The sequence below is a fragment of the Trachemys scripta genome, chromosome 19 (genome assembly GCF_013100865.1).
Source record: "Trachemys scripta elegans isolate TJP31775 chromosome 19, CAS_Tse_1.0, whole genome shotgun sequence".
NCBI lineage: Eukaryota > Metazoa > Chordata > Testudines > Emydidae > Trachemys > Trachemys scripta.
In genome coordinates this window covers 12,360,983-12,382,839 of record NC_048316.1, presented here as the reverse complement: position 1 = coordinate 12,382,839, position 21,857 = coordinate 12,360,983, and the positions used below count along the sequence as shown (strand labels likewise).

Sequence of the window (21,857 nt, the reverse complement as noted above, 5' to 3'; positions counted from 1 at the left end):
CCCCGCGCCGGGTGCGCGCGTGGGGGAGAGACCCCGGATCAGCCCCCCTCTCCCCCCAATCCCCGCACCGGGTGCGCCCGTGGGGGAGAGACCCCGGATTATTCTTTTCTCCCCCCCCCCCCTTCGGCGGGCTGGGTGCGCGCGTGGGGGAGAGACCTCGGATCAGGCCCCCATCCGTGGGGCAGGACAGGTGGGGGAGATCGGATTCATGGCAGTGGTGGAGCTGAAAGAACAGGGGCCAGCCTGGCTAGGACACAGAGTGACCACCCAGATCCAGATGGAGCCCTGCTGCAGGACAGGCAGAACCAGGGGAGGGGGAGATTAGAGAAAAAGAGAGGGAGACTCCTGCCTGGAGCTGCGTGGGAAACTGTTGTTCCATCCACAGAAAAGTTTGGAGATTTCAAAAAAAGTTCCCTGTGCTAGATTGGCAAAAAACGGTGAACACCTGAAAATTTTCATTCACAATATTTTGTTTTGGAAACTGAACCACGGCGTTTCCCAAATGAAATCTGCTCCCAGGCTGCCTGCAGCGGAGCAAGCCCTGACTTCCAAGCAGGTGGGTGAGGAGCCCAGCTTCTGAGCTGACAAGAAGCCAATGCAGGTGTCAAATGCTACCTGGGATCTGTCCAGAGTTAGTGGAAACTGAACTGTTCCTGCAAAATGGCTTGATTGGTAAATCAGCCAATTCTGAAACACCCTCTCCCCAGCTTCCCCCAAAATGTCTGTCTTTTTTATTTTATTTTTGGGAATCTTTCTGACCAACTAAACTTCAGCCCTACAGGGATAGCTTCATCCTGGAGTATGGGCGATCTGTGGCATGGACCCAGCCTCCCTAAGCTGACAGCAGCTGTCTGTTTGGAAGTAGGGGAAAGGGCCTTGTGCGCTGGTGGAGAAGGACAATACTTCTAATAATGGGGTGTGTGTGTGTGGGGGGGGGGGGGAATATTAGTCCCATTTTACAGATGGGTAAACAGAGGGATCCCATTCAGTGGGAGAGCGGAGATTAGAACCCTGGAGTCCTGGCTTCCCTTCTTTGCTCTGTACAGTACTCCCAACCTTTCCAGACTATTGCCCCCCTTTCAGGAGTCTGATTTGTCTTGCATACCCCCAAGTTTTCCCTCACTTAAAAACCACTCGCTTACAAAATCAGACATAAAAATACAAAGAAGGGTCACAGCACATTATTATTACTGAAAAATTGCTTTTACTTTCTCATTTTTACCATATAATTATAAAATCAATTGGAATATAAATATTGTACTTACATTTCAGTATCTAGAACAGTATAAAGTAATTGTCTGTGACACTGTAGTTTGTACTGGCTTTGCTAGCACTTTCTATGTTGTAAAACTAGGCAAATCTCTAGATGAGTTGATGTACTCCCTGGAAGATCTCTGCATCCCCCCAGGGGTATAAGTACCCCTGGTTGAGAACCACTGAGCTAGGCTGCCTGGATTAAGCTGCACAGGGGAGGGGTGCACCTGGGCTCAGGAATGTCTGAGACCTGGGAGAATGGACCGCTCCCCGAGGGTCAGGGGAATGTGGGACCCAGCCAGGACGCCTGCTACACCTCCCATCCCAAAGCTGGGAAGGAGATGTCTACCACAAGCCTGCCTGGCTGCACCCTGTTTCTGGTTGTTGGTTCTGCTCTGCTTTGGGGAGGGATAATCTGTCTGAGCAGCTAGGCACGTGCTCCTTCCTGTACTTGCCTTGGGGGTTATTTAAGGTGAATAACTGATTAGTGTAGACAGGGGCCAAGCTGTCCAGATCCAGTCCTTGGAAGAAAAGCCACGTCATCGCCTCTTTCACCGCCACACAATGGGCAGCATCAGCCCCTGGTCGGTGTCTCCAGCCGCGCCTCGCGCTGGGCACTTGTGAAGCCTGGGCGAAGATTTTTGCCTCTCTGAAACTTTTCACCTCTTGACTTCAGGGAGCAGCAAGTCCCAGCCACGGGGCTTTCTATCTCTAGCCCCCTTTCCTCTTGTAACTCCATTAATCCTACTTCCCTGGCAGCCCACGAGGCCGTGTGAGCCATTTTCCTCTCTCCTGCGAATGCCCTTGCTGTCTCTGCTTGGGTTTGCACAGCCACAGCCATCACGTCAATAACAGCAAACGGATACAGGGAAAGAACCAAACCTACGATGAAGGCAGAGGCTGGGCAGACGATTGTTTCTCACATGTTACCGGCCCTTGTCTGGCTTCTCTTGCCAACAAGCTCTGATTGACTCTGAGGATGAGGGCATGGCCTGACATATTGCTGGTGGAGATATCTTATCTGCTGGCTCCTTTTCCAGGCTTACAATCCTAAATTGTCCTTCTCTCGCCCCTTTCATAAAGGGCCTCAAAGCACAATACAGACCCTAAGGAATGAAGCCTCAACCCTTCCCTGGAGGTGGAGATATAATCCCAGATAGGGAAACTGAGGCACGCCTGTGACTTGCCCAAGGAACCACGGCAACGCAGTAACAGAGCTGGGAAGAGAACCCATGAGGTCGGATTCCCGGTGCCTTTGGTCTAACCCAGTGGTTCTCAACCTATTTACCATTGTGGGCCGCATCCAATACTACCTATATGGCCTTGAGGATGTCAGATGGGCCGCAGCTGTGTGCTGACTGGGCAGCAGACTGAGAACCACTAGGCTAACCACTAACGCCCACTTCTGAGCTGTGGATTAGAACAAGGATGGTGGGGGTGGAGAGCGTCAGGCTTCACTTCTCAGTTACTGAAGGCCAGGATTGGAGTTTTTATGCTGCTTTTGGTTGTTTCTGCTCCAGTCGTAATTGTTCAGGGGTTCTGAGTTACTGTGACTGCTCTGTACAAACATCAGGTCTGTATGCACACAAGAGATTGGAGGCCCAGGTACCTCTTGGCATCAGCAGCCTCCCTGCTCCTTTTTCACAACTCCTGCCAGCTGGACAGGTCCCCAGAGGCTAGGCTAAGCCTTTCTCCTGATCCTTTCAGCCTGAGCCCTCGTGCAAGCAGCAAAGGGAGAGCAAAGTCCGCCTGCCAGTGGCTGGTTTGGGTGACATGGACAGGTGGTGCCACAAGTACGGGGTTTGTGCTATCGCTTCCTCCAAACCAACTCGGAAGTTAAAGCAGCCTGTCCTGGGATGAGTTGGCTTCATGCTCCTTTCCAAAGCAGCAGGTGGAGTGCAGCTGAGAGGAGACACTTGGCAAGGCACCGCTAGGCCGGGGAGCCACATGCCGAACTGGGAGTTAAGAGGTCTGGCATCTGTTCCCAGCTCTGCCACTGACTTGCTGTGTGTCTTTGGGCACGTCACTTCATCTCCCTGCAGCTCCGCATCCCCATCCGTAAAGCCAGGCTCACAGCGCTGATATAGTTATAAGACCAGCAGCAGGCCAGGCTGTTTTCATTCCCGGGCTCAGGTGAGACTTGCCAATCAGTCTGTGCATCCCCCCTTTTAAGGGGCTGGCTGGCAGCTTGTCCCCCAAGGGACGGATAGTAGATAATGTTTTCACCTCCCTACACTCCCTTTGGCCGCCCTGGCAGACAATAGGACTCTTCCTAGCTTGCATCCAGGCCTCCCAGCATGGTGTATTGGGAAGAGGTTCTCAAGGGAAGGGGATGCTGAGTGCCTGGAAAAGGAGGCTGTGTGTAGAGGGGAATGCTGGGGTAGGGAGACTCTCATGCGAGGGGAATGCTGGGGTAGGGAGACTCTCATGCGACAGGAATGCTGGGTGATGGGGGACTTCTCAGCTGAAGGCAGATTCGTATGATGCCAGACTGGACACTGCACTAGGTAACAGACCGTAGGGAACAAGCTTGGCCCATGTCAGGGCATTGGGACTAGATGATCATGCTGGACTTTTCCATCTGGCTTCTGCCAGAGGAGAACACTATGGGCTTGAGGGCAGGACTCTGAGAGGACAGCATGCTGGGTAGCGATCTGGCTTCTCTCCCCTAGCTATTTAAAGAAACATTGCGGTTCAGGAACAAACAGAGACAGCATGGCCCTGCTGTGTGCACACGTGCCAGAGAGGTGGCTGGACGCAGCCCACTCTGGACAGAGCTGCTGGCAAGCCCAGGCACTGTCCAGAAGGTCAGACTGACATTCACCAGCTGCACAAGGACGCCGCGGTAAATAAATTGTAAAGCAGTCGAATGTCCAGAAAGAAACTCTTAAACCTGCTCATTCTGCTGCGGGACAAAATCATTCCTGGTTTAACTTTAGGCTTCAGCAGAGTTACACCAGGGGTGAGTAAGGTCCACTGACTTGCATCACTGACTGCTCCCCGTCACTGCATACTCAGTCCGATCTCCACGCACCGCTGCTAAGTAGGGCTGACTAGGGTCCTGCAGGAGCTAGTTTGGAGGCAGGAGCTACCGTACCCGCCAGAACTCCTTGGGGAGCATTAGCAGGTCAGGGCTCAGGCCCCCTTGCTGCTCCTCTCCGAGCCCATCACTGCTCAGTGGGATTTCTGTACTGTTAAATACCATTGAGCAGACATGGGTGGACAGTTCAGGGAAGGGAGGGTGTGGAGTGATTTTTAACAGCCCGAGTCTCCTTCCAGCCCCACTGAGATCATCAGGTGTGGTGGATCGTTGACAACAGGGAGGCAACATGCATTCCTCCTACATCCTGTGCCCTGTGATCCCCTTGTCTTCCTGCACCCTCCTCCAGCTCCTGCTTAGAGCAGCCTTCCATAAACTGCCTTCCTAGCCACCCCCTAGGCAGTGACACCCACCCTCCTCCCCTCGCCCCCTCCCAGAGAGCACATCATGGTCAACGAGCCCCCCAGCGCCAGCAATGGGAGCGCCAGTTCCAGGTCGGACGGCAGCAGCAGTGGCAGTGAGGGCTCCAAGGACAGCTCGCGATGCTCCACCCCGGTCCTGGATGCGGAGCGCCACGAGCGGCTGCGGGAGAAGATGCGCCGGCGATACGACTCTGGGGACAAGTGGTTCTCCTTAGAGTTCTTCCCCCCGCGGACGGCCAATGGTGCGGTCAACCTGATCTCCAGGTGAGCCCTGCGGGGTGGGGGAAACAGGGAGGAGGCGCGATGGCTTTGATTGGGGGACAGCCTGATAGAGCCGGTTCAGGCCTGTGCTCTGTCTCCCTTCCAGGTGAAGAAGCAGGTAATGGGTCTGTGCTTCCCTGCTGAGAAGGGTGATGGACTCCAGGTAATTCATCTTTGCATCCCCATAGAGTTAAACACCATGGTGGGATTACGAAGGGGGCTGGATCATTTCATATGCGAACAGATTCCTGCTAAAGGTGAATCCACACTCGTGCTTCAGAGTCTGAACTGATCACTGTGGGGTCAGGCAGGGGAGCAGAAAGGAATCTTCCTCTTGCTTAGTGTGCAGGGGCTGGTAGGTGCATGAGTGGGGTGTGTATGGGTGTCTCTCCAGGAAGCATTGTGTATTAATTTCTGCCCCTGGCAATGACCAAACTAGATGGACTGGTGGCTGGTCTAATCTTGCGGGGCCCATGGCCTTGGCAACATGAATCCTGCTTGCTTTCCGGTCATCTAGATGCTTTGCTTTAGGCCCTTGTCTTTTCCCGATCCTGCTGGGCGTCTCTCCCTGGGTGTCCAGGCCAAACCTCCGCAGTGCTGTGTAATGCGAACGCTCTGCCCCTTGTGCCCAGCCCGTGCAGGAAGGGCCTCTCGGGTCACAAGTCACCGTGGCAACGTCCAAAGGGAAAGATGTGGTTTGAAAACCTCTGGCCTGTGCTAACGGAATAACAGGGCCCTGCTTTGCACGCCCTGACCAGGTTCCAGCCTGGGGAAGCAGGGGCAGCAGCACTGAAGGCAGGGGAGTCTCTGGCATCTGGAGCAGGCCTCCGTTTGGAATCTGGACTTAGATTAGACCTATTAGTTCCCCTTCCCCTCCCAATGGCCCCAGCAGTGCCTGCTTATTCCCTGTAGTCCCCGTTATACTCTATTCCCTAGATGCGTATTGTAGCCATGGGCCTGCCACCTTCTCCTTTGGAAGAAGATGCCACAGCCTCCTAGATGTGGCTGGGAGGAAGCTTCTGGTAGATCCAGTCTAGAATTCTTCCTTTTTTTTTTTTTTTTTTTATATAAAGTTGTCCGAAGTGCTAGTTCCACCCCTTTGGCTCTCCCTGAACATGGTCTCGCCTCTGTGGTGTTGATCTGCCAGGTTCTCGTGGCCCTTAGTAGTTCCTTCACCAACCTGGAGCTAGTAAGCTCTTGGTCTCTTCTCCTGAGGTGACTGCTTCAGCCCAGAAACTGTTCTTGCAGCTCTGGTCCAAATTCCCTCCCGTCTGCCACACGCTGTCTGGTAGTGAGTGCGATATTCCAGGCCTGGGGGTGGCAGCACCCCCACAGGCTAGCAATAAACTGCTTCTGTTATAATCTGCAGGTTTGACCGCATGGGGATGGGTGGCCCCCTCTTCATTGATGTGACCTGGCACCCGGCAGGGGACCCGGGCTCCGACAAGGAGACCTCCTCCATGATCATCGCCAACACGGCCGTCAACTACTGTGGCCTGGAGACCGTCCTGCACATGACATGTTGCAACCAGACCAAGGAGGAGATCACAGGGCATCTGCAGAAAGCCAAGCATCTGGGGCTGAAGAACATCATGGCGCTGCGAGGAGGTGAGCCTTGGGGATAATGCCAGAGGTACCTTCACCTCCAGTGAGCGACTCCTCTGTGGGAGGAACTAGAATGAACCAACCTGGCGATCTAGCGTCCCTCCCAGTTCTGGGGCCTGAACTGGTATCTGTCTGAATCTGTTGTCCCAGGATAGGGAAGTCTTCTTGGGTTAGGGCTGAGATGAGTTAACCTTAGCCCAAAAGGCATGGTGCCTCCAGATCAGGTGATGGAGGTGAAGGGCCCATGGGTGGAACCAAGTAAGGGTCCAATGACCTTGGAGATGCCATTTCCCCTTCCTCTCAGTGATGGGCGGCCCGTCTAGCCTTGGTTGAGCTTTGCTATACACAGGCCATGGGTCAGACCCGTCTCCATTTCTCCTCACGCAGACCCCATTGGCGAGGAGTGGGAGGAAGAGGTGGAAGGCTTCAACTACGCCGTTGACTTGGTGAAGCACATTCGCTGCGAGTTCGACGACTATTTTGACATCTGCGTGGCAGGTAAACGCATCTTTTTGTGAGCGAGCGGTGGTGGGGTTTGCCTCTGATCGTGGGGATCGGCAGACTGTGCTGGCAAGACTCTGAGCGACGGCTTGTGGATGCTGGACTCGGTCCTGAATGGTTCAGGCGTTTGATGCCCCAGCGTGACGGAGGCTCTGGAGGAGAAAGCGTGCTGCCTCCTGGCTCAGCTCCTCCTCTTCTCTCTGAAGGTTACCCCAAGGGCCATCCTGAAGCCGAGAGCTACGAAGCCGACCTGAGGCACTTGAAGGAGAAAGTCTCTGCTGGGGCTGACTTCATCATCACGCAGCTCTTCTTCAGGTCCAAGACCTTCCTCACCTTCATGAAGGACTGTCAGGCCATTGGCATCACCTGCCCTATCGTGCCTGGCATCTTTCCCATCCAGGTGAGATTCCCCAGCCCTTGCCAGGAGGGGTCCATGGTTGGATTTTTGGGCTAAATCCTGCCAGGTCCCAAGCACCCTCAACTAAAGCTCCAAGTCACTGGGAGATGAGGGTGCTCAGTGCGCCCCAGGAGGCAACTGGTAGCTTGTAAGATCTGACTGTTGTCTCTGCAGAGCAAAAATGTAGCAGGACAAAGTAATGGAAGGATGGTGGGAGCCACCTTTCCAGGGGGGTCTTCATTAGTCATGTCACTAAGCACACCTAGCACAATGCAATGGGTAAACTGGAGCCCTTGGCCAAACAGTGCCAAGCCAATAACCACAGGTCTCTTCCCTGAAGAGTTTACAGTCTAAAGACACCAGCCGGGACGCTACGGTACAGAACAGCGGCTCGGAGCGTTGCATTCCTCTTTACGCTTCCGCCTTGCCTGCAGAGATCTTGAGTGCTTTTCAAACATGAATTAACCTCCCAATTGCCTGCCCCCTTTGAAGGAGGTAAATACTGCCCCCTTTTTAAAGATTGGGGTGGGCGGGAGAAATGGAGCACAGAGAGGTTAAAGTGATTTGTCAGAAGTTGCACTAAAAATCAGTGATAAAGATGGGAATAGAACCCAGGGGTCCTGATGCAAAGTCTCCTGTTTTGACTGCTATAAAAACTCTTCCCCCTAGCGGAGATCTTTGTCAACTGGCTGGGGAGCAGAAATAGGCCTGAAAATTGAGAGGCCTCGTTAGCCTTTCCCTCAGATATTCCCCTTGTATCCCATACCCAGGGTTACCATTCTCTGCGCCAGCTTGTGAAGCTCTCCAAACTCGAGGTGCCACAGGAGATCAAAGAAGTGATTGAGCCCATCAAGGACAACGATGCAGCCATCCGGAACTACGGGGTGGAGCTGGCGGTGTCCATGTGCCGGGAGCTGCTGGACAGCGGCATGGTGTCCGGCCTGCATTTCTACACCCTCAACAGAGAAGTGGCCACCACCGAGATCCTCAAACGTCTGGGCATTTGGAAAGAGGATCCCAGGTGAGCAGAGAGCTACTCCTGGAACATCTTTCTCCTGTCACAGCTGCACCTTCAATAGATATGACCTGTAAAGGAAAGAAAAAGAGCTGGTGCCTTTCCTTTACTGCTTTCTGCAGAAAGCAGTAAACCTTGGCTGGTGGTTCCCTCCCCACTGCCACCCTCTCCTTCTGTTTGTATTGATACATTAGACATTCAGGTCTGGCCTTCCCTAGAGGACTCTGTGGATGACTGGAGAGCTGGGAGGATTATGACCTCAAAGTACTAAGGGTGTGAGAGCTGCAGCAACTGAGGGGAAGGTGGTTTGTAGTCAGACTGTTTAAACCTATTGGTGGGGTTTTGTTTTGTGGTATAGGTGTGGGTTTGTTGTGGCTTTTTTTGTTTGTTTTTTGACAAGCACTTAACTCAAATGCGTGACGAACAGGCGGGAGATCAGAACTTTTCATCTTCCCCTTCCCTTGGTGTTAAGTGCTGAGTAAGCTCAAACTGTGATCTCCAGCAGCAATAGGGAAAATGTTCAATAGTTGAGCAGGGGGCTGTCCGGCAAGGGTGGGGGACACAAACATTGGGGTCTCTTTTTCTTTAAAAATAGCAAACCTTTCAGGCCTGTCTAGCCACCAGAAAAGGGCAGGAGCCCATCTGTGTATTTAATCTGTGCAATTCGTCTTTAACAAACTGCCCAGCCACCTGGGAGGATACATGAGAGGGGGATAATGAATGCCTTGGCATGAGCCGCCATCTCCCGAATGGGGGAGAGGTATCCGCTCTGGAGGGAGGTGCCTCTGTGGATGCAGTGAGGTCTCTCAATTCTACTTCAGCCCCCCCGAGCCCTGCCTCTCCCATAAAATGCATTTACTAGCAGTGCTTTCAATCCCAAAACAGGGAGTCTGTTACAGAGAAGCCACCCTAATAATCTCCATTTTCCCCCAAGACGGCCTCTGCCCTGGGCAGTCAGCGCCCACCCCAAGAGGAGAGTCGAAGACGTCCGGCCTATTTTCTGGGCCTCCAGGCCAAAGAGCTACATTCACCGAACTCAGGAATGGGACGATTTCCCCAATGGCCGCTGGTGAGTCTCTGGCCTAGACCAAAGGGGTCTGGAGCCAGGGCGAGTGGAGCAGGAAGCCATTTGAGTCATGGGACCATATGCTCCGACTTCACTTGAAATGGAAGGCTGGCTCTGTAGGACAGGCAGAGGCTGCTGGACTCATTTCAGGACCCTTTGGGAGTCCCGTCACTTAGTCCATCTGGTGATACTTTGCTAGGAGATTCTGGTGGTGCCCAGTTGCTTGGAGCTGCATGAGGAGGCGAGCTACTGGGTGGGATTGAGTGGGTGGGTGGCCCCAACGTGGTGGGGGTGCAGATCCCTGGTTGATTGGCGACTCTCCCCCCATCTTGGGGGGCAAGGGGATGGCTTTTTCCACCCCGTTTGGAACAGTCCATCAAGCAGGTCACGTTCCACTCCAGACAGCACATAAACCCCGTTTCTCTGCTCCACCCCACAGGGGGAACTCTTCCTCGCCAGCCTTCGGCGAGCTGAAGGACTACTACCTCTTCTACCTGAAGAGCAAGTCGCCTCGGGAGGAGCTCCTGAAGATGTGGGGGGAGGAGCTGATGAGCGAGGAGAGCGTCTTCGAGGTGTTCACCTGTTACATCTCTGGAGAGCCCAACAAGGAGGGGCACAAGGTGAGTGAAGGCTTGGGGCTGAGAACGGAGAGGGAGGCTCATTGGAGAGTGGGGCAGTGCAGCCCCCAACGAGGACTGGCTCGGAGAGAGACAATGGTGCTTATTTCATGCCCTCTCAAAGGCGTCAAGCACCCTGTGACATTCCTCTACACAGGGTCAGGGCGTTCCTCCACCAAGGAGGGGGACTCTCAGCACGGGAGAGCCAGCACCCAGAGCTAGGAACAAACCTGGACAAAGATGTCCTTGTGCTGTGAAAGGGCCAAGACCAGTGATTTTTCAGAATAATGGCACACCTGATAAGAAGGGACAACCCCCATGCGTTCAGCCCTGGGGACCGCCCGCTGGAAAAGCCCCCCCTGGTTTGAAGGGGGTCTCTGAGATGGGCTGTATTGGACCATGCAGGGCTTTAAAGAAGCTGCCTGGAATCTCAATTTGCACCCAGAAGGGAGCTGTCAGACTGCGTGAGGTAAGAGCACTTGTGGGCTGTGCTCTCACTAGCTCATCTCACCTACGAGGTGGGCAGCCACGTCCCCATCCACTGGAGTCTTGTCGCTGCCCGCTGCTGTGAGATTATGGTAATGGATAGACCCTTGGATTTCACTCTCTTTCCTTCCTGCAGGTGACCTGCCTGCCCTGGAACGACGACCCTCTCGCTGCTGAAACCAACCTCTTGAAGGAGCAGCTGGAGAAGGTGAACAGAAGAGGAATCCTGACCATCAACTCCCAGCCAAACATCAATGGCAAACCGTCCACTGACCCCATCGTGGGCTGGGGGCCCAGTGGGGGCTATGTCTTCCAGAAGGTACCAAGCATAGATGTGTATGGCTAGAAGGGACCCTTAGCATCTAGTCTGGCCTCTTATGCAGGAGATGAAAGAACGTTGTTCGATTTCTGCATCCAGCCCGGTAACAGTTGGTTGAGCTAGAAGTACCTCTGTAGAAAGAGATCCAACCTAGATTTTTTTTTTTAACCTTCACGTGATGACCCATCTCTAGATAATTCCTTCCAGTGGCTAATTACCCCCACTGTTAAAAAATGGGACTTGATTTCTACTCTGAATGTGTCTAGCTTCCGCTTCCAGCCATTGGATCTTGTGACGCCTTTGCTTGCTAAGATTGAAGAGCCCCTTATCAGGAATCTTCTCCCCCTAGACTGTGATCCAGTCACCTGTCAGTCTCCTCTTGGCTAGATAGATGGAGCCTCTCACTGAAAGGCAGGCTTTCGACACCTGGATAGTCCTACCCCAATGCCTGTATCCCAAGGCTGCTGTCCCAGCCTCTTCCATTCGCCGTCTTTCCCAAAGCTGCTTATTTCAGAGCTGGGGTTCGTTGGGCTAAAGACACGTCTAGCTTCAATTCCCTGAGCTCCCTCCCAGACCTTCTGGCTTGTTACTTTCCAAAAACCTGCGTTACAGGAAGTGATGGCATCTGGCTACGTGCCCAATAAGAGAATTTTCTGCCAGCTTGCGATGACTCTGCTGTCTTGTGCAAGAGCAGGCAGGGAGATCTGGCAGGAGATTGGGACCGAGACTATCTGGACTGTACTCTTGGCTCTTCCACCGAGTCGCTGTGTTGCCTTGGGTGAGCCAGTTAATCTACGAACCTCTATTTCCTCATCTGTAAAATAGGGACAGTGCCACTTCCCGGCCTTTGAAGTGTTTCACCTCTGGGGATGGAGAGTGCTACTTACATTTTCCCAGGATGCAGCCCAGCCTCTCATGGACCAGGCCCCACTCTAAGTGCTGCCTGCAGGGTATCCAGTAGGTGGTGCTCTTCCCTCCAAGCCACTGGCTCACATGGTGGTGCAGGAGGTACTGTCCTTTGGAGGAAACAGAACACTGAGAAAGTCATAGGATCTTTAATGACCGCAAGAGTGTCCTGGTCAGCTTCCAGCTTGTGTGGTGTTGTTCTGCTTCCCTAAATCTCCCTGCAGTTTCACTGGGAGAGGGATGCCTGGCTCATATGTCGCATTTCTCATCAGATCTCAAGGTGCTTTACAAAGGCTCATTATCCCCTCTTTCAGATGGGGAAACTGAGGCACAAAGAGGGGAAATAGCTTGCCCAGGGTTACCCAGCTGGCTAGTGACAGAGCCAGGAATAGAACCCAGGTCTCTGGTGTCCCAGACCAGTGCTCTGTCCCCTAGACCATACTGCCCACTGTTCTTTATTGCCAGTCCTGACCAGTTGCACAGTGTTACCATGCACTGTTCAGCCAGCGCCTGTGCTCCACCCCAGAGCCCGGCTGCATTTCAGTGATGGCTGGAAGCGATTTCTGTATTTCCCTTGCCTGTCTCGTGTGAGAGAGACACACTTTGAGATCCTCCAGTGAATGGCGCTAGAGAAGTGCAAAATATCATGATAATGATGATTATGGGGTCCCCCAGCATCAAGGTAAACAGTGGGAGCAGAGCACATGGTGGGGAACAATACGAGCTAATTCAAAGGGATTTGGATCGTTAAAGCCACTGGGCCAGCAGATGGCAAACGCAGTTCAGTGGCGAAAGATTCCCCAGGAGCAAGGAAATCAATCATCCAACACAATGGCCAGGAAACAGAGCTAGTGCCCAGTTGGGAGGGAAGCAGTTGCTGAATCCAGCCCCGAGCAGCAGCCAATGGGGAAAAGGAGGAATTAGGCTGTTTTAAGCGCACGCAGAGGACACCAGACAAAAGAGGTGCTGCTGTGAATGGTCGGGCCCTCATTAGAGCCCAGCTGGGATCGCTCGCCGGCCCGCGGGGGTGAAATTGCCAACGGGGGTACAGCACAGAACAAAGCTGTCAAGCCGGAGTCTTTTAGAAACAGCCAGCACCTGCTGCTTTATGGGCACCTGGAATGACAGGTGCAAGGCTGTGGCTTAGCTACCTGGGTGCATCCCCTACTGCAGAGCCCACGGGGAGGCTTGATTTTGGACCCCTTCGCTCTGAAGGACCTAAGCTAGGAGGATGGGTAAGAGGCTGCCTGCGAAGAATTATCAATACATTGGGCTTGTGCCCTGTGTTACCTCTGTGTGCTAGGCACTTTTGGGGCCACTTCTGCCCTTTGTTTATTTGGCCATTCCCAGCTCTCCCCCTGACTTGCCTCAGTTTCCCCATCTATAAAATGGGGATAGTATGGGCCTGTGTCAGGGGGTGGGATGGATGGATTCTTCTTAGTACCTTCCCCATTTTAACTGCTGGGGCTTCAGAAAACCGGATGAGTCCTCAACAGCTGGGTTCCCCGCGGGTTCCTCCCGTCCCTGCACCGCAATGAGTTTTGGCTTCTGTTTCCTCCCGCCCACGCAGGCATACCTGGAATTCTTCACCTCCAGCGAGAACATCACCGCGCTGCTCAAAGTGCTGAAGACGAAGAAGTACGAGCTCCGTGTGAATTACCACATTGTCAACGTCCGGGTAAGAGCATGCTTAGCCGATGCTTCCCTCCCACCACGTCCCGGAGACCCCGGCGGCCAAGGTCCTAAGGAGAGAGAGCAGGTCTGCCAGCAGGGCAGGAAGAGTTGGTAATCGGACAGGGTGAAGCAGCACTAGCTATTCCCTGCAGCTCCTTCCTGAGCTGCTGGCTTTTCACGGGTTGGCTGATGGTTTAATTTCAGGAAGTAGCGCCCATAAAAGCACCTCTGCGCCACGGCCCAGCTCCACTGCCCCCACTTCCCGCTCGGGACCATCTTTCTCTAGAAACTGCTTCCAATGTCCCGTCCTCCTCTTGGCAGGGTGAAAACATCACCAACGCTCCCGATCTGCAGCCCAACGCCGTGACCTGGGGCATCTTCCCAGGCAGAGAGATCATTCAGCCGACGGTTGTGGATCCAGTTAGCTTCATGTACTGGAAGGTAAGAGCCTCACTCCAGCTGACCTGTAACGTATCCCCACCCGGGGGTTAGAGAGAGGTGGTGCGGTTTGGTTTAGGGGGTTTTGTCTCTTCTTTATCAAGACCCACTGGACAGACACAGGGCCACGGTAGTGCCTAGATGGGCTCTATCCTATCCTCCTTAGTCCTTATGCAATGGGAGCTTTGTGTGAGTGAGGGCTGCAAGATTCCCCTCTCTCTCCCCCCCTCCCCGCATTATGTATTTGTTGTCTATATGAAGTGGGCAGTGTGAGTGCCAGCCCCAGGATTTCTGTGCCAATTCCCACTGAGGCAGTACTGAGCAGCACTGGTGAAGAATATGCATGCACATGGTTTCTAGAAAGCAGGAGGCTGCGTTGATTTACTGCCCCGATCCTCAGCTGTGGAGTGGGGCAGATGCGAAGCCATACGCCCTCTGGCTTAACCTCCCAAGACGAGCCGCCCTAGACGACAACGTAGGCGTCGCAGCTAACGTGACGCACGTGCGTGCGGTGACTGTACCAAGCTCTCTACCTTTGTCCCAACAGGATGAGGCCTTCGCTTTGTGGATTGAGCAGTGGGCTAAGCTGTACGAAGAGGAGTCTCCCTCGCGCATGATTATCCAGTACATCCACGACAACTACTACTTGGTCAACCTGGTGGACAATGAGTTCCCGCTGGAGAACTGCCTGTGGCAGGTCATGGAGGACACTTTCGAGCTGTTGAACTGTCCCACGGAGCAGTGAGTCACAGCTGCCCATCTACCCGCTCACTGCAGGCAACACAACTGCCATGGGGCAAGAGGAGCCCGGCTTGGCAGGACAGGGAGCCAGACACTCCGCCCAAGGGCCATGACCACTCGGCTCTCACCTCCTCATTGAGCCACCTTCTCTCTCCTGCTCTGCCCAAGGCACATGCTGGTCTCTCCCAGAGCAAACTCCATCGGGGCTTCCCAGTACCCCTCTCTGTTACAAACTAACCATGTCCCAGTCTGTTCTCATATGCTAATGGCAGCTAGAACCATCTGAACCTCCCCGCAGAGCTGCAGGCTGCACTCTAAGAAACGATCCAACTGCTTTTTCAGTGTCCTCTTCAGGGTCTGTTTCAATGTGATCACAGTGGGGACTCGCCCACTCACTGCAGCAGAGACAGCGGGCTGGGGTATGTGGACACTAAATGGTCTAAAAGACTTGGTCAAGTTTTTTTCCCAACCTCCCCACTCCCCTTTTTGTTTTGTTTTCTAAAGGAACGGGAAGAAGGGAATTCTCCAGGTCAATTTCAGCTCTAGTTCAGTGATTAGGAATTAATTAATAAATAGCAGACACTCACGCGTGCCTCATTTCTGGATCAATAAGATGGGTGCAAAATCTCTCGGGCCTGGGTTTGGATTTTTAGGTCAGTTCAGCTCTAACCCAGCTGAAAGCGGTTTTGGGAGTCATGCCAACATCCTCTCCATGCTCAAGGATGACTGAGGTTGCTCCATTAAGGGTGGGGCCAGCCAGGCAGGAGTGAGGCGTTTAGCAGTGGGGCTAGTGTGTGTCATGCACCAACTGCTCAGGGTCTGGATTTTACAGCTCGTGGCCTCCACTGGTACAGGTGCAGATTGGAGGTGGGCACACAACCTACCACTCTGGCTGGGCTACAGAGCTGGTTAAGCCGGCTCCAATCTGGCTAACAGAGCTGGGGCTTTCACCCTCGGGCAGTGGAAGCTCATGCTTTATAGTAATCCAAGGGAAACCTTAAAATGTCCCAACAAGCTGCAGGGTTGGCGTGTGAGCTTTTTCATTTTCCTCGCAGCTCAGGCCAGGATGAACTACTCCTAATCCCTGCCCTAGGCTGGATTGTGGATCCAACTATGTTTAATCCCTACACTGTAGAGGTACCTGGGTAAACACTCTAAATCTGACAGTTAAAACATGGTTCACTTTAGGAACACGCTCAGAATATGAATGGTACAGGCCCAGTGCTGTTGCAGAAGTGTGTAGTGTTGTCTTGTGTGCTGGAAGATCAGGCTCAACCATGATTTAACTCTCTCTAACCAGTCAGGAGTGGGAGAGTCCAGCCAGGCAGAGTCATTCCAATGTGCTGGGTGCACAGCTTTGAACACAGCTCTGCTAGCAGGGGGCCCTAGGCCTGGGGCCCTGAGCACCACATCCAGGGCCTTGCACACAGCACAAGCTCAACAAATAAACAGTCCTCAGGCAGCAGCAGTTCTAGTTAAACTGAGCAGCTGGTTCAGTCAAGGATTCAGCCCCGCCCCCCCCCCCCCCCCCCCAAGGCCTAGCTGGGCAGTGGGAAAGGTCCATTCTGCACAAGTGCCTGTCACCAGCATTACTAGTTGGGGTGGGGGGAGCATGAAGTGAAATGAGACGCTTGGCCAAACCTCAGCCCATGCTGCAGCGTTGATAGGGCAAGTCTTCCATTCCACAGTGCATTGGGGGTGAGGGAGGAGGCAGATGCCTTCACCTGAGCATAGGCAGGAGGGAAGCTGTGGGGGAAGAACACAGCACTGACAGCACCAGGCTGGAACAAGCATCTGAAGGAGCAGCAAGAGGCAGTTGCCTGCTTCAGTGACACCGAACGGTGGACAAACCAGTGTTGCAAAGCTTGAGCCACCACAGACAAGCTCGGGGCAGCTTCTGGGGGGATTTCAGAACCCCTGCCCGGCTGGGTGAATGCTTTTTCCCATGAGCACTGGGGAGAAGCACTTCCTGCATCCTTCTGTCCCTTTAATTTTAGCCTTGTGGGGAATGGCTGATGCCCTGTAAACACCCTAGCTAGATCAATCACTGCAGGCGCTAATGAGGGGCAGGGGGTGGGAGCAGACATGCCCACCTGGCCTCAGCAGAGCTTTTGGATGCTCAGCTGTTCCCAGCAGGTTTCTTCATCAGAGCCCCATTCAGCAGAGAAAGGACCCTGCGGGAGGCAGAGGCTCAGAGGTTGGCCACCCACCGAAGGGCTTAATGAGGAGCTGATGGACGGGAACACATGCAGGAGCCGAGGACTGCACAAGAATCCCCACGGGGAAGAGGCAGATCTAAAAATAAAGCCCCTGTTCAAGGCAGCATGGGCTGCCCCTAGCCAAGTTACGCTAGGAGGAAGTGGGGGCTGGACAGGTTGGAAGCCTCAAGCCCACAAGCAGGAAGGGAGCTCCTGGGCAGGAGAAGAGCTTGGTTTCTTTCCCCCCCGGATCAGAGAACTGGATCCTGGCATAGCCTTGGCCAGGGTGGAGCCGTTTGTGGTACAGGGTGAACCCCTGATTCAAAGGAAAGCATGTGGCAGACCGACCTTTAATCAGAACTCACATTCAACACAGCCTGCACCAGACAAGGTGTGTGCCCCCAGCAGTGCATTCCTCCTGCCTTGCGCCAACACAGGCAAGGCCAGTGGGCGAGGAGAATGCCCTTTTCTGGCCCAGCGAACTCGAGTGAATACGCCCCCGACACAGGGCAGGAAGGAGACGCGATGTCCTGTTCTTTGAAACTGAGCCCCAGGCTGGAGACGCTCTGTTCCTAGGAGTGCCTGGCAGGCCGATGTGTCACTAGCAGAGCAGGGACTAGCTCTGCCAGAAGCTGGTAGCCCCTGTAGCTGCCTGGCGGGGACAGTTTTGAGAAAGCACCACTTCCCTGCATTCTTGTTCAAAGGAGACACACACATGCCCCTTCCTTTCAATACCCAGCCATGTTCTCAGCTGGCCCAAAGAGGGGAGCTCTGGCCAGTCCCTCCAGAAGCTCAGCAGTGTCCTCTGCCCTCCAGACGGGACCCTGTCAGCTGGTGCCACCTTCCAAACGCCTGAAATGGAAGAGGGGAGAAGTCAGACCCAGGTCACAGCTGGGTGGCCCCTAGATTCTGCAATGCAGCCCCAGCCACCCTCACCTTGACATCATCATAGAGGGGGACTAGAGGTCCCGGTTTATAGTGCTCCACCTGGGTGAGGCTGCATGGCCTAGTGGGCCCCGCCATCTCTACCCACTGCGTTAAGTGTGGGCCTCCGACTTCTAACAAGGGGCTCAGGAGGGCTGAGCGTGGCCTGGGCTCATCCAGCAGGATGTGACGGGGATCCCCATCTTTTACGATAGGGCCAAAGAGCGTTTGCCTGGAGGTCTCTCTGCCACCCCCAGGCCTGGGGCCGGGCTCAGAGACCCTGTTCCTCCCTAGCACTCAGGGAGACTGGCTAGAGCACAGACTCTCTTCCCAAGGCAGAAGGATCAAGTCCCGCCAGCAGAGCCAGCCCATCTGCTGCACGCAGGAGGTCAGCGTTAGACACAGGTTGTTTGCACATGACCCCGACAGTCCTCCACTTCCCCTGCGATGCAGCGAGAAGGGGCCAGCAGCGAGATTGCCACGAACAGTTAATCCTGCAGCTTACTCTCCTTCCTGCACCTGGCCGACTGGCGCACCTGGCAGGAGTGACCTAGGGGGAAAGAACTTCCCCTGGCCCGGGCAAGCGCCGTGGGCTCTGGGCTGGGTCAGCGGCATCTCCCAACCAGCTTTACTTGCCCTGCTAGTTAGAACAGCATAACACTGAGTCAGCGTAGTTTGGAAACAGCCTCCTAGTAGCTGAGAGAGCAGGGCCCCTGCCAATGGCGCCACCACACGTGGACCATGCTAATCCCCACGCCTGCCTACACAACAGCAACCCCTCCCTACCCCTCAGCCAGGATTGATTAGCAGAGTCTCCGCTTACTAAGGCTTCATTAACCCTGTGCAGCATCAGGCCTCAATCTCCTTTCATTCAAGGCAAGGACCCACAACACTAAGGAACACACAGAATGGAAACAGCACCTGCGATGGGACTTGCGTGGAAAACGCCATTCCCTTCGGTGCCCTCTCAGCTCCCACCTATTCCCTGCTGCTCTGCCCGCCTGTACCTAGCCTTTTACACTGTAAGCTCTTGGGGCAGGGGCTCTCTCTCACTAGGCGTTTGTGCCGCGCCCAGCACGAACTGGGTTAGGGCCTCTAGGTGCTCCCATAATACAAATAATTGGTAGTCCACAGAATCACAGAACTGGAAGGGACCTCGAGAGGTCATCTAGTCCAGTCCCCTGCTAGAAGCTTCAGCTACTAACTGGGAGATCAAGCGGAAGAGCTGTAAGCTCCTACCCTGGCGAGCAGGCTCCGGTCTTCACCCTCCAGGAAACTCTGGGCCACCTGGCTTTGCAGGTAGCGCCTCCTCCAGATCCTCCAGCCCCGCTCCAGCAGCCTCTGCCCAACCTGCAAGGAGAAAAGGCAGCACACAGAGGTTAGCTCCCTCTGCCCGGCACTGTCTGCCATGAATCTCCTTCCCCTCCTCTGCCAGCATTCAGGCTGTTTAGACTGCAAGCTTTCAGGGGCAGGGGCCCCTCGTCTTACCCCGTTGGCAAAGCAGCCTGCACACCAGCAGCACTCTAGGGGCAGTCAGCCAGGGGCCAGCTGAAGGAGCATGCCTGTTGCTGGGACACTCAGATTGGGCTCAGAACAGGTCCCAAATAGTCACTTGTCCAAGGAGGAGGACGACAGAATATGGGTCTGTACTAAAACCAGAGGGCTGGGGATTGAATAGAGGAGGAGGTAAAGGGAGGAAGGAAGACACTGAGTAAGGAGGAGTGTGGGTTAGTAGTTTGTCAGGCACACGAGGCAGGACTCCTGGGTTCTCACGCCACCCCTGCCAGAGACTTGCTGTGTGACCTTAGGTGCAAGCCATTTAATCCTCTGTGGACCTCAGCTTCCCCATCTGTGACGCGGGGATGGGGACTATCCCAGGAGGGCGGGGCTTTGAGAGGACAGCCACTGCAGGAGCGTTCCCCTCGTTGTGGATGGACCCAGACATTCACTCACGAGCGCCCGCACGATCAGTGCCGTCCTGCTAGCGTCCATCCACCGCTGCCACCCGCTCGCCAGAGAGCGCATCCTCCTGCCGGCCCGGAACTGGCGGAGCAGCACGTTGTGACGCCATCGTCTCAGGTACTTTGTCCTGGAGGCAGAGAAGGAAAAGGAACTTGTTCGTCCCAACGGCTGCACTCGCCGCAGCTGATGTTCTCCCGCAGCACAGACACAGCCGGCCTCACTGCTTCCCGGGGAACCGGACGCCGCTCCAAGGCAAGGATCGAGTGACGCCGGCAGTCCTTGCATCTAACCCGCACTCAGCTCCTTACACCTAGTGACTGGAGACTCCCGGCCCATCTGTTGTGTGCTCTCCGTTGGCCGTAAAGGATGCAGTGGGAGGAGGGGGACAAGCCGTGACTCACTCCCCCCCCCCCCCCAAACAGTGATACAAGGCTCATCCCTGCTTATTTGATTAGCACATTTAGTGCAGATAGTGGGGGTCAATTAACCACCCTGCAGGCCGAAGGCCTCTGTTTATCCACTCGACAGGTACAAGTTTCCCCCACGCTACCCTGCCAATGTGCCCCAACGCTGACCTCCCGTAGGGCCTGGACTGACACCCCCATCTTACTCTGCATGATCCATATGTTGGTAACGGCTTTCGGTCGCTGCCCACCTGCTCCAGATTCGAACCACTGACCATCACCCGTCCCCTTCCCTGCTTCAGCGCCCCCAGAGCACAATCAATTGTTTACGGAGATTCCTTGTGCTGACTGCCCCCAAGCAGAAGCAGGGAACCTAGGCACATGCACATACATGAGACCTAAGAAATGCTCCTTCCATTTAAACAACCAGACCCTACAGTCAGGGCCACCATTAGGAAGGAAGAAAAAGAACAGGGATTTCAAGGTCTTGCTCGGTCAGACACATCCATCTTCCCTCCCAGACGCTGACTGATGGAAACACCCTGAAGGTGACAGCACGGTTACCAGCAATTCCTTCTCCGGCTCCCTTGGTGCTGACCCTGTGCTTACCCAAGCCATCTTCTATACAGCTCATCTGGTACCAGCTCGGTGCTGCTCTCCTGGGGCCAGGCAGGCCCAGGTACCGAGCCCACCGCACCAGGCCTCTCCAGAAGCTGATGGACTGGCAATCTCTCTGTCCTGCTTTGGTTTCTGTAGAGCACCAGCCAGCGACGGAAGGCGCTGGGAAGTAGCCTATGGTAAGTCGCTGTGCTTGGTCCAAGACCCTTTTCTCTGCGTCGTCTTGGCTCTGGGGGAGGAGACACAGCAATCACACAGGGCATGCCGCCGTGCCGGCAGCGGCTGTTCTACCTTTAGCTCCCAAAACAGGACCACAGCTTCCATCCTATTCAATTAATGAGCAAATAATGTACAGAAGAGCTCGAGTAGATGGCTCCCTTCTAGGCAGACACCCACATGCTCCAACAATGCCCCGCCGTTCCTTGTACAGCCCCCAGAAAGGAGGAAGCGGGTTTCATTCTTACTGATTGACCAAGACAGAGGCATTTTCCTGCCCTTCCTGGCTCCTGTGAGGGTGCACCGCTGCCGGGAGCTCTGGGACAAGGCGGCTGCTTTCGTCCAATAGTTGCAGGCCTGAGGACAGAATTTACAAAACAGTGGTCAAGACCTAACACAAAAGCAAGGGGGGGGGGGACTCCTCCCCTCACACACACAAGAGTCACACAAGCTGAGCCGCAGGCGTGACACCCCAGGGTTCAGATCCCAGCAGGGCTGACTAAATCCTTCAAAATAAATGGAGTCTCATGCAGTTTGCCGGCTGTGGACCTGTCAGAAAGGACTGTGATAACCAAGGTCCAGTCTGTTCTGTGGGGTAGAAATTATCCAGTGGCACCTTTCTTCGGAGCAGGGGATTTGTTCTAGTCTTTTTGCCTAGTGTGTCGTGCACCAGCGGGGAAGCCTATAGCCTGAAAAGCACTTCCAGACGAAAGGCCAAGCACAGTCACGGGCCATCGCGTAGCCAGTCACACAATCAGAGCCCGTGTATCTAAGTGTTGAGATGAGCCCCAGC

At 54.5% G+C, this 21,857-nt stretch overlaps 3 protein-coding genes across 5 annotated transcripts in view; 1 reads left to right on the top strand and 2 right to left on the bottom strand.

Annotated features, from left to right (window-relative positions):
- The window catches only part of CLCN6 (chloride voltage-gated channel 6), a 26,721-nt gene extending 24,162 nt beyond the window's left edge, over positions 1–2,559 (bottom strand). The window contains exon 1 of the mRNA XM_034753002.1: positions 1,266–2,559. The gene's annotated coding sequence lies outside the window, so the exon portion shown is untranslated. The remainder of the gene's footprint in view (positions 1–1,265) is intronic.
- MTHFR (methylenetetrahydrofolate reductase) overlaps positions 1–15,328 on the top strand; it is a 15,930-nt gene extending 602 nt beyond the window's left edge. Inside the window, exons 1-12 of one of the 2 annotated variants that reach the window (XM_034753005.1) lie at positions 4,843–4,980; positions 5,084–5,140; positions 6,347–6,585; positions 6,970–7,080; positions 7,290–7,483; positions 8,251–8,501; positions 9,430–9,564; positions 10,001–10,181; positions 10,801–10,983; positions 13,460–13,567; positions 13,885–14,004; positions 14,549–15,328. In XM_034753005.1, coding sequence (XP_034608896.1) covers positions 5,130–5,140; positions 6,347–6,585; positions 6,970–7,080; positions 7,290–7,483; positions 8,251–8,501; positions 9,430–9,564; positions 10,001–10,181; positions 10,801–10,983; positions 13,460–13,567; positions 13,885–14,004; positions 14,549–14,746 — 1,731 coding nt within the window. In that variant the 5' untranslated portion in view covers positions 4,843–4,980; positions 5,084–5,129 and the 3' untranslated portion in view covers positions 14,747–15,328. Of the gene's footprint in view, positions 1–4,731; positions 4,981–5,083; positions 5,141–6,346; positions 6,586–6,969; positions 7,081–7,289; positions 7,484–8,250; positions 8,502–9,429; positions 9,565–10,000; positions 10,182–10,800; positions 10,984–13,459; positions 13,568–13,884; positions 14,005–14,548 lie in introns of those variants that run through there. The other variant, XM_034753004.1, reaches the window with a different exon arrangement.
- Positions 15,329–17,283: 1,955 nt separating this feature from the next.
- The window catches only part of C19H1orf167 (chromosome 19 C1orf167 homolog), a 28,046-nt gene continuing 23,472 nt past the window's right edge, over positions 17,284–21,857 (bottom strand). For both annotated transcript variants that reach the window (XM_034753584.1, XM_034753585.1), the window contains exons 18-22: positions 21,313–21,421; positions 20,840–21,077; positions 19,818–19,953; positions 19,104–19,214; positions 17,284–17,792 (exon numbers count right to left, since the gene is read on the bottom strand). In XM_034753584.1, coding sequence (XP_034609475.1) covers positions 17,733–17,792; positions 19,104–19,214; positions 19,818–19,953; positions 20,840–21,077; positions 21,313–21,421 — 654 coding nt within the window. In that variant the 3' untranslated portion in view covers positions 17,284–17,732. The remainder of the gene's footprint in view (positions 17,793–19,103; positions 19,215–19,817; positions 19,954–20,839; positions 21,078–21,312; positions 21,422–21,857) is intronic.